Source organism: Cajanus cajan, chromosome 5 (genome assembly GCF_000230855.2).
Source record: "Cajanus cajan strain Asha chromosome 5, NIPB_CcT2T_4, whole genome shotgun sequence".
NCBI classification, from domain to species: domain Eukaryota; kingdom Viridiplantae; phylum Streptophyta; class Magnoliopsida; order Fabales; family Fabaceae; genus Cajanus; species Cajanus cajan.
The window spans coordinates 28,515,382-28,527,692 of NC_138521.1; the positions used below are offsets into that span (position 1 = coordinate 28,515,382).

General features: G+C 33.2%; 1 protein-coding gene across 1 annotated transcript; it reads right to left on the reverse strand.

The window, feature by feature from the left end:
- Positions 1 to 988: 988 nt before the first annotated feature.
- LOC109790778 (oligopeptide transporter 7) lies at positions 989 to 12,105 on the reverse strand. The gene is made up of 6 exons (XM_020350009.3): positions 11,669 to 12,105; positions 11,042 to 11,600; positions 3,053 to 3,622; positions 2,706 to 2,964; positions 2,136 to 2,318; positions 989 to 1,705 (listed from the first exon to the last, which is right to left on the reverse strand). The coding sequence occupies exons 1-6, from the start codon at positions 11,724 to 11,726 to the stop codon at positions 1,097 to 1,099; spliced, it is 2,238 nt and encodes a 745-aa protein (XP_020205598.1). The 5' UTR covers positions 11,727 to 12,105; the 3' UTR covers positions 989 to 1,096.
- Between the last annotated feature and the right edge of the window lie 206 nt (positions 12,106 to 12,311).

Sequence of the window (12,311 nt, forward strand, 5' to 3'; positions counted from 1 at the left end):
TTTACTATACACAAAAAAGGTTACAAGTCAAAAGGTATTAAAAATTACTAAAACTTACTAACATTGTCATGCCCACATTCTAATTTATACATCTCCAAAACCTTTGTTGAGGATTGTCTACAGTCTTTGACATCAACATTCACATTTCATTTCCACATTCACACATTGGCATCACTCCTTGGTGAATTGATTAACTTGTAAAAGACAACTTGACTATCAGTCATTGAAGGGACAACCAAAGATTGGGTGATAATGCAAAAACCCTAAATGTCATAATGACACCACACACCTTTACTTTTTTTTATTTAATTAAAATTAAAATGCATTTTGTTCTTTGTTTTGAAAAAAAAAAACATAATTACATTGCAATGCTTATGTGAAATTATATGAATAAAATAGACACTATTCGCCACATTGAAATTTTTCTAACTAGAGTGCACGACAGGGACTATTTTTTTAAAACGTTAAAAAAAAGTTATGAACAAACAATTAAAAAAAAAGAATGAAAAGTGAAAAGGCTCTAAATAACATGAACTAAATTCTTATTTAAGCCTAATATATTTTATACATCTAATAAAAGTTTATCTTTTTATTTTATAAATTTTATTAAATGCTTATGTGAAATTATTATATATAGAGAAATTAAAAAAAGATAAATATGTTTGGATAAACTTCTTTATAAACACATTAAAAAAAAGTAAAATGATTTAAACTTTTCTCATAAATTAAAATCAATTTATGCACTTCGATTTTTGAAGAAGATAAATGAGACAATATCTATAAAAAATTAAGTGCATAAGTTAATTTTTGTTTGAGAGAAATTCAATTCATTTTCTCTTCTTATTAAGTGTTGGAAGAATGCTAGTGATATTCTCCTTTTAACATTATCTTTATTGTTAACTAAAATTTATTGAAAATTACAAATTTTATAAATTTTGCATCTCATTTTACGTATCTTTTCTTATTTAATGGTACAACCTACCAAAAGTTGTAAAATCAATTGGAAAGAAAGTACTAATAAGAGATTGTTATTAACATTTCTGTGTTTATATAGAAGTTTACGGTTTACCAAAACAATACTTGGGGCTGCTTCACTTCAGTAAAGAGGACACTCTTCGATCCCATGAGCCGTTGGACATGAAGCTAAAGGGCATCCATCAGGGTCACTGCCCCACCAGTTTAGGTTGATCTGCTGCATCCCCAAACAAATGTAAAGCAACACCCCCATGAAGGCTAATCCAGCATCAAGTCCCCCAGATAGCACATAGTTGTGTCGACTCCACCATCCACGGTTATAGCGATAAGCAACAAACCCTGAGGCAAATCCAACAAGAACCCAACTAGTGTAGTTCACTGGTGTAGCTGGAGGCATTTGCGCTACTCCTGTCAAGATCACAGGAATGTTGACTAGTCTAATCCATTGTTTATTTGGAAATGCCTTGTGTGCTAGCCAAACTATGATAGGAACAATAGCTCCAGCCAAAAAGAACCAATTGATGGCCGAGTAATGTCCAAGATCTCCAAATATTCTACGAGGCCCTATCAATCCCATTATCACAGATGCATCATAGAATACATGATCACTAGGGCATGTCCATGAGCTGCCTGGTGGAAGCAACTCTCTATCGCATATATTTGGAATAGTGTTCATCAGCCACCAAGCTGTTACTGAATGCACCAATGCAGATATAGTGGTGCCAAATATCTAGAAAGGAATAAAGCATGCAAGGGAATGATATTACATGCTACACCAGTAGAAGCTAAGTAGAAATAAAAAAGAAAAAGATACTTTCAAGAACCATGCGAGATATTTGCATAATGGACCATTTAGCAACAAGTTAACAGTGAGACCAGGAGTTATCCAATGACTTGCTTGGGAGTATTAAGGAATATGGGTTTAATTGTCACTGTCGACCAATCAGAAATAATTATGAGTATGACTTTTAAGGTAGTTGTAAAAGTCAACAAATTTACTATAAATGATACTTTATGATAGGATGGCAGTATAAAATTATAATGATTGGCATAGCCCTTTTTTTTCCAAAGAATATGTGTAATTATAAATTTGTACAAGTATCATTACTCAACATAAAAGTGACATTTTACTTCTAGGTAGATTAATTGGGAGTGCAAACCTGTGCCGTGAACATTGCTCTAGGAGGAATCTTCATGTAATGACCAAGCTTGAAGTCTTCCAAAAAGGAAATTCCTTGTTTAACACTTCCATTCCCAAACACTTTAAACAAGATGTTAGCAATAGGATACCCCGGATAGATGTATCCTATTATATACTCTGTTAACACATTCAAAGCCGGTGCCTTCCCGGGAACAGAAACAAATGTTAAGAGTCACCAATTTGATAATAATAGAGACAATATCAAATATTTCTAGTCATATTCAGTTCCACTATCAGAAGTAGCATAGCACCTATACTTTTAAAAGCTTTCAAATTAAGTTAACCAAGTCTCTGGTGCAATTACAAAATTAGTTATAGCAGTAGAATTGCTAGTGTGGCAGTTTAAAAACCACTAGAATGATTTGAGTATAGTTCCAAGGCAGAATCCAGTAGAAAATAAAATTTGTCATACTTGTTGCATCAGTACAATGTTGTATCACAGAAGTACTGTTCAACTTTGTAATGTTACCACAGGAAATTTCCATTAAATGACCAAAAGTACAATGTGTTTTATTGTATAGACCTGTACCTGATTTGTCGTGGCTTTGATTACTCCAATAGGAAGTGTGAACAACATGGCAATAGCACAGGCTAATATCACACCCCACCATGGAAGCTGGAGTTGGTCCTCGTAATTCACACACATAAACATAATTGTCGTGATGGTGAACAGAAGAATGCAAACAAACCACCATTCAGGAACTTGCTTATAGTATTTCCTCATAAGCTTTGTGTGTATATCTATCTTCTTCTCTTGGAAAGCAGACTTGCTTAGCTGCAATATTTCACTGCACCATTGAAACTCATATTGACTTATTCAACCACGTCAACACAAGTATATTATTTTCAAAGACATAAGAGCGTGAAAACTTGCACCTCCCATGAAAGAGCAATACATGTACAAGGGTGGCAGCAAGGCAAGCAAAAGCGAAGCCATATGTCATAGCAAAGTTGATGCTGAAGTAAAGAGGGCCCTCACGCTGATAAGCCTCCAAATCAAGGTGAAAGTTGGAGTCAACAATACTTGAGATGTTGTATTTTTGGCCATTGGACGTGAATAGATCATCCGAAAATATGGGAAACCTTCTTGCCTTGTAAATGTTAAGCCAATAAGAAAAGGGTGTGAGGAGGTATATGAAAATGACAAAACCAGCAGCAACATTAGCCGTGGCAAACCAAGGACTAGCCAGAGGGGTCCCAAGGTAAGCACATACAGTGGACCAGTCAAAACCAACAACACCTACTCCAAGTCCACGCAGCCCTGAACCTAGCTGTTGTGCTATAATAGAAGTGGGAAACATCCAGCATATCCAAGAAAGTGATGTTAACATTGGGAACAAGTGGCCTGGAAACACATAATAAGCAAAACTACAAACAAATGTTACGAGGAAGAACTGATTCCGTGTTAAACCACCCTTTGGCCTCTCCTCATTCTCGTGCAGCACCCTGACATCCATTATTTTGTGCAAGAGTTATAACATTGATTGCGTAAAATGGAATTAGAAATGAAGACGGTTAAAAATCTCATCATTTTTTATACATATACAAGTGGAAAATTGCTCAATAGAAAAATGCTAACAAGATGTTCTTTATTATCAAGTGAAATCTATGGATCAAACATCCAAATTGGTCTTTAAATTTAGAAAATGTCATATTAGTTTCTAAAATCTAAAAAATTGTAAAATATGTCGTTGAAAGTATAAATTTACAATCAAATTAGTTCAAAACTAAAAAAAAATATGTGATTAAAATAATAAGATTTGATATATTTAGAGATCAAAATAACGGTAAATAATTAAATTTAAGGACTTATTTGACATTATAAAGACTTATTGGACAATTTCTTAATTTCAAGGACTAATATGACAAAATATCTTCCAAATTCAAGGACGAAAGTGGGTGTTTACTTGAAATCTATGTAAGTTGCACTAAATGAGTGAGTTTAGTGTGTTCCACAATCCACATACATGACTTCTAATAACTTCTAATAAGAGGTAGTGTGTTATTAGCTCTATATGTCCACCTAAAACAAAATTTCTCTGGTTTACATCACTTTCATAATGATCATTTCACCAGTCTTGTGCCTTTTGCAGTGGGCATGGAATGACATGGAAACACAAGGTGAATATTATCACCGTGCCACCCACTTAATATGTCTTCATACAGATTCTTATAAGTCATAGATGCTAATGTTGTAAATAAATTTAGCATGAAGAAATGAACAGATATCTACCAGGTAGGGGGTTGTCAAGATGCGTTATGCGTATCAAGGAATTTGTTAGAAAGATTATTTGGTCGGGCTGAGTGAAGAAGCTGATTCTTCCTCAGAAAGGTTTCTATATTTCTTTTATTTGTTTGTTTTCTATTGTTCATACTCTGATGTTAGGATTTAGTATCAATATTACTTTAGAGTTTTGGTAGCACTTCTCTTACAAGTTACAAGAAACCTATTTTTCTTCATTATAAAAATTAAGGATAAGTTGAACATAATTGAAGTGAGTCACGTTAGAAAGATTGAGGCTACAAAGACATACCACGTTATCTATATATTTTGGGAAAAAAAAATCATGTGAGAAACAACGCCATTTTTTTTAAGTGTAAGTTTGACATTGTAATTTTTTTTTTAAATCAAATTCGGCCTCATAATTTATGTAGACGTACTATAGTTTATAACATATGATATGATAAGCGAATAACAAAATAACTGATGTTATTATGCAACTATATTATGTGTATTAAACAAACTCTTAGTAGAAGAGGTCAAGCAACCAAAATGTTGGAAAATCTTAAATTTCTAGAGATTCCGAGATATCCGAGATATCCGATTTAAGTTATCTGGAATTATTTGATTTATCTTTTGAGTTATTTTGTTTCAGATTAGATAAGATAGTTTTTTGATAAGTTTTGATTTGATAAGATATTTTATTATCTTCTTGTTAGTTCAGTACGTTGTAAAATGGCTATTTAAAGGTCATCTCTTATTCAATAAAAAATACAGTGAGTTGCTACGTTCACCCACAACATTAGTATTACCTCGTCTCTCTTATTTTTTTTTACAAATTGGTATTAGAGCTTTATGCTCTGAGTGCCGAGTGTGAGAGGAAAATAGTGTGCGCCTGTGAAGGGGAGGAAAGAAGAAAGAGAGAGTAATGACGAAGGTTGTTAATGGAATGACTGTACCACAACTGTCAAAGAAAACCAATTATGATAATTGGTATTTACAGATGAAGACCTTGTTGGGTTCCCAAAGTCTATGGGATATAGTAGAGAAGGGGTTTCAAGAACCCGAGGAGGACGAAGACCAATCTGTGGCTCAGATTGCCGCATTGGAAAAGACACGAGTGAAGGACAAATCAGCTTTGTATTTTTTGTACAATGCCGTGGATGAGTCAGGCTTCGAGAAGATTGCAAACGCTGCATCTTCAAAGGAAGCATGGAAGATCTTGGAGGTTGTGCACAGAGGTAACCACCGTGTCAGACAGATCCGACTTCAAACTCTCCGAGGAGAGTTTGAGTGTTTGAAGATGGAGGATAAGGAACAAGTATCCGAGTACATAACTCGGGTGGAGAAGTTGGCTAACCAACTCGGAAGGAATGGGGAGCCAATGCCAGCAAGTAGAATTGTGGAGAAAATCTTGAGATTATTAACAGATGATTTCAAGAGTATTGCATGCGTAATTGAGGAGTCAAAGGACTTGTCAGTTCTCTCAGTGGAAGAGCTCGCTGGGTCACTAGAAGCCCACGAACAAAGGAGGAGGAAGATGAAGGGTACTCTTGATCAAGCATTACAGGCGCAACTTGATTTGAATGAAACTCGGAACACCCAGGGCCGAAGATCAAGTGGACAAGGACGAGGTGATCAAGGACGAGGTGATCAAGGACGAGGCAAAGGACGAGGTGATCAAGGACGAGGTAGAGGACGAGGTGATCATGGAGGTGGACAAGGACGAGGTGATCGTAGCCAAGGAAGTCAGCCGAGGTCCGAGGTGGAATGTTATAAGTGTGGCAAACTCGGCCACTACGCAAAAGAATGCAGATCGGAAAATTGCTACAACTGTGGCAAATACGGTCACATAGCAAAGTATTGCCGAGCTAAAAGCCGAAGTGAAGAGAAAGAGAAGAATCTTCTCATAGAAGAAGAGGACGAGGAAGCAGGAATTTTGATGATGACGCAGAGCTCGGAGACCAAGCTACGTCCGAGTTGTGCCTCCGAGGATGAGCTAAACTTGAGTTGCGTGGAGAGATCAGTAGTTGAGCTTCCAAGCTCAGATGAGAAGTCAGAAGCCGAGCTTGATTCGAGTTGCTTAAACAACTCGGTCTGGTATTTGGACACTGGGGCGAGCAATCATATGTGTGGAGAAGAGAGTTTCTTCAACGAACTCATCAAGGTGAAGGCTGGATTCGTGTCATTTGGAGATGATTCCAAGGTTGCGGTAAAAAGGCATGGAACCATCAAGTTTATGCAGAAGGATGAACGAGTTGGAGAAATAAGAAATGTCTACTACGTTCCCGAACTTAAGAGCAACATCTTAAGCATGGGGCAGATGATGGAGAAAGGCAACTCGGTTCTGATGAAGGATCGAGTGCTTTATTTGAAGGACAAACATGATCGTTTAATAGCCCGAGTAGAGATGAAAAAGAATCGGATGTATAAACTGGAGCTGAACATCCTTCAAAATAAGTGCTTGAAGCTGGATGTGAAGGATGAAGCCATGATGTGGCATTTTCGTTTTGGGCATTTGAACTTTGGAGGTTTGGCCGAGCTATCAAGGAAGGAGTTGGTGCACGAACTACGTGGTGTTGAGTTTGACAAGAAGTTTTGTGAAGCATGTGTACTCGGAAAGCATACAAGAACAAGTTTTCCGAACTCGTCCGAGTACAAAGTAAAGGAGCAACTTGGCCTGATACACACTGACTTGTGTGGACCAATCTCTCCTGCATCCTTCAGTGGTAAGAAATATTTCATCTCTTTCATAGATGATTTCTCTCGAAAGACCTGGGTATATTTCTTGCAAGAAAAATCAAAGGCATTTGAAGCTTTTAAAAAGTTTAAAGTCATGGTGGAGAAAGAGACTAACAAGCAAATTAAAGCTTTGAGGTCGAACAGAGGTGGAGAATTCACATCGGCAGAGTTTATGGAATACTGTGAAGAGCAAGGTATAAAACGTTTTCTCACAGCTCCATATTCACCACAACACAAAACAGTTAGGAAGGAGAATAAACTCTTTGTGGTCTCATTTTTTTTCCTCTTGATTTGGTAGTAGAATCTATTAAATTTTGTAATTTGCCATAAATTTCAACTAATAGTTAATAATGCTTAAAAGAGAATGTTAGAAAGATTTATTAGTATTATTCTTAAGGCATATTTAGGTAAACTTATTCAGAAATATTTCTAGAAAGAAAAATTGAAATACTCTTTCATAAGTTAAAATTAGCTTATACAAAAATTAAAAATAAGATTTTAGTAAAGTTAATAGAAAAGAGTTTTCTACAAAATTAGTTTAAGCATGAGTCACTTTTAATTTATAATGAAACTTATTTCATTTTTCTTTTCTATTTTTTTTTCTCTTAAAAGTACTTATAAAAAAATTTAGGCTAAAACCTTATTTTAGTCCCTTATAATTTTTTTTTGTTTCAATTTAGTCCCTCATTAATTTTTGGTCTCAATTTGGTCCCAAACTAATTAATTAGTTTCAATTTAGTCCTAAATTAATTAATTGGTTTCAATGTGAGACTTTCCGTCCAAATTTCTTTAACGGTGTTAACTTTTGGCCACGTGGACGCCACGTAGATGCATACGTGACATCCACGTGGAAGAGAATTTTTTTGAAAACACCTGGACCCAGAACGGCCCCGTTCTGAAACCGGAACAGGCCGTTCTGGGTGCACTTTTGGTGTGTTAATTTTGCATCCGGAACGGCCCGTTTCAAGTGCAAAATTAACACACCCAAAATGCACCAGAACGGCCCGTTCCAGTTTCAGAACGGGCCCTTCCGGTTTTATTTTATTTTTTTATATATAACATATTAATAATTTTATAAAATATATATTATTAATTATATTTTAATTATGTTATTATATCCAATAAAATAAATATATTAATATTTATTTTATATTTTATTTTATTATGTTTATCTTATTAATTTTTATCATTTTATTCCTTTAATCTTAAATAAGTTGCAAAAAATTATAAAGTGATATTCCTTTTATCTTATTAATTATTATATTTTTTAATAAAATTAATTAAGAATATTGGTTTAATTGCATTTTTTATCCCTCAAGTATTACAATTGTGCAGTTTTGGGATCTCCAAGATTTTAATTGCATAATTTTAGTCCTTAAAGAATTGCAATTGCGCGATTTTGGTCCTTCAATTTTTAATTGAACAATTTTAGTCCCTCAAATATCATAATAGTATGATTTTTGTTTCTCCCATTAAAAATTAATAATTTTAATATATATATATATATATAATGTTTTAAAATTAAATAATTATTTATCTATTCAAATTAACCTATATTATAATTTTCGATATTATATCAATAATATTATTAATATATTTATAGATAAACTAATAATTTGATAAATATAAATTGTTATATATTAATATACTTTTACAAAAATATAAGTATATTAATTAGAAATATATATCTAATCTTATATATTTATATTTTTGTAAAAGTATATTAATATATATTAAGTTATATTTATCAAATTATTAGTTTATTTATAAAAAGGGTAAAAATATTATTGATATTAATTTATCAGTAATATTAAAATACTAATAATATATAAATTTTATTTATTTAGTAATAGTAAATATATATCATTTGATACATTAAAAAAAAATATACGTTAATTTAAATAAACAAACAATTATATAGTTTTAAAACATTATATATATATATATTAAAATTTTAAAATTATTAAATTTTTAATGAGAAAGACTAAAATTCCACAATTATGATATTTGAGAGATTAAAATTGTTCAATTAAAAATTATGCGACTAAAATTACACAATTATAATCTTTTAAGGACTGAAATTACTCAATTAAAACCTTAGAGATCAAAATTGCATAATTATAATATCAAAAACACAATTAATTAAAGAATATTTTATTCACAGTTCTGGAACGGGCCGTTCTGAAACCAGAACGGCCCGTTCTAATTTCAGAACGGCCCGTTCTGCTTCACTGGTGGTGTTTTAATTTTGCAACCAGAACGGCCCGTTCCGGTTTCAGAACGGGCCGTTCCGGGTCCAGGTATATTAAAAAGAATTTTCTCATCCACGTGGATGCCACGTATGCATCTACGTGGCATCCACGTGGCCAAAAGTTAACTCCGTTTAAATAATTTGGACGGAAGTCCCACATTGAAACTAATTAATTAATTTGGGACTAAATTGAAACCAATTAATTAATTTGGGACCAATTTGAGACAAAAAATTAATGAAGGACTAAATTGAAACAAAAAAAGATTATAAGGGACCAAAATAGGGTTTTAGCAAAAAGTTTATACAAACATGTCCTTATTTTTATATTATAAACAATGCACAACTTGGAAGTTTTTTTTTGTTAATGAGAATATAAAATTCTTACTCTCCTAATCCAACATTTCAATTTTTTTTCTCATTATGATGTGCATTTCATATATTAATTTCATAGTTACTTAATTTTTTTTTTCTTTGAAGTCCAAATTATCTCAAATTATCATCGTTTTAGATTTATATATTTATCTTTTTAGTCTTTTATCTCGTTGAATTGATATTTTTATTTCTATTTATAAATTAAATCTAAATAATTTTTAGAAAATATAAATAATTTTCTATAGTAATTTAAGTTATTTATTATAATTTTAAAATATAATTTATATATTTAAAAAGTATTTACATATTATAAATTTTAATTATAATGTAACTTATATAGGATTTAGTCATCATACCATGTAAAATCAATGTTGATATGATTTTTAATGTAATTATCAAAAGAAGCACCAAACTTGCCATAGATAATAGTTTGTAATTGAATAACAATGTAAAATTATTTTACACCGCATAATCTTTATTCTCTTTTATATACTAAAAAATAGGTTAAATTGTAATTTTAGTTTTTCTATTTTTTCAATCTATAATGCAAAACTTTGATTCTAGTATCAATTTGATATTCATTGATCATTAAATTTTGACTTTTCTATAACGTATAATCACTAAATTTACGTGATATTTAGTGATATGATATCTAAGAATAAAAATTTAGAAATAACATATAAAATATATTCATTTGTATTTACTTTAAGAGTTAATCACCTATACACTGCTAATGTAAAATTTTTTACACTGGCAGTCAATCAGAGTCATTAATAATGCCTTTTTTATTTTAATTTAATTAAGTGAGCAGATGAAAAGACACTATTAACGGCTCTAATTGACTGTCAGTGTAAAAAAACTTTACACTGGTAATGTATAGGTGATTAACTCTTGATTGAAATTTATTTTTATTAATAATCTTATTTATATGATTTTTTTTAAGATTTTTATTTCTAAATATTATGTTACCAATTATCATATCACTTAAAGATTAATGATTATCAATTTGACGAGATTATCAAAATTTTATGTTTTAAAATTTGAAGACCTAAATAACTCTATTTTGAAGTAGAAAAATCAAAATTGGAGATCGATAAAAAAAAATGAACTAATAGTATAATTTAACTTAAAAAAAATCGGTATGAACTTTAATTTTAATAGTTTAAAAACAAATATTTATTCTTTACTAATTATCAAAAAGGGATAATAAATAGCAACCTTTTCATGGCATGGCACACGTAAAAAAATAAAATAAAAATGTCATTACCATTGTATCTACCTGAAAAGCGAGACCTGTACGAGATTCTGGGGCCACCACATGGCAGCGGGCTCGACTAAGTAGCGACGAAAAACGCCGGCCCAAGAGAGGCCCAACAAGTGGGTACCCAGAACGACGAGCCAGCCCAGTAACAGCGAAATTTCTCTTTTGTAGAACACTTTGACGATGCTGACGAAGTGAATGGCGTAGACGCTAGCGGCTCCGGAATTGGCGAAGATGGTGATAAGCACGTGCTCCTTCACGTTGAACTTCCCCGGGTTCAGCGTGAACTCCCACCTCGTCCCCTTCATGAACACGCGCTCCGTCACCGTCGCCGCCATCAGGTGTCCCACCGGCACCACCGCGATCTGCGCCGAGATCGCCGTCATCGACAGCGGCTCCCGCCGGTACCAGAAGAACTGGTTCAGGAACGAGAGAAGCGCGCACGCTAGGGTTCCCAAAATCCATGTCCGGAAAGTGAACGAAGGCAGCGATGGATCGTCGGTCACCGGCACCGTCAGGGATACCTGCTCGATCGGAGAATCGTCGCCGGTTGGACACGTGTCGCGGTCGCCTTGAACTGCAAAAACGCAGCGTTTTAGTAAGATGCAAAAGAGAGAAAGTTGGAGAGGTTGTGAAGGTGCGTACGTAGAGGTTCGGTGATTTCGTGTTCACCGGTATGGGAACCGGTTCTCTCCGGTACCATTATTGGAGAGAGAGGTATTTTCTCACGTAGAATCAGCGGTGCAGCAATCACATTTTGTGAGGTATTAATTATGTCTTTATGATAGAATTACCACATTTTTTATTCGAGGCATGTTATTATCTCGAAGAAGACAGGTTCCACGCTTTCCTACCGAGGGGAAAGGTTATTGCAGCCGTCAGATTAAGTAATGGTCTATTGGATGGCCAGGATTGTTGCTAGTAAACAGGTGGAAAATGGAAAATGGAAATTCTATTTTACGTGGAATTTATGATTATGTGACATAATCCATTACATTTATGATTCAAAGAAAAAAAAAATCTAAAATCTAGGAGGGCTAATCATGAAAAAAAACATATGACAATCAATGTCAGATTGTCTTTTGAAAATATGGGAAACTTACATTGACATTTATTTTGCGTGAAGGATTAGAGCCAATTAGTATAATAGTTTTGGGTACTATAATGTTTTTAATAATTTTCGAGTTGATTTTATGTTTAACTGAATTTTTTAGGGTTTAATAAACTTATTTTTCTTTTTCATCATATTTCAACTTTGTTGAACGTGATTTTTTCTTTGTCTGCATTT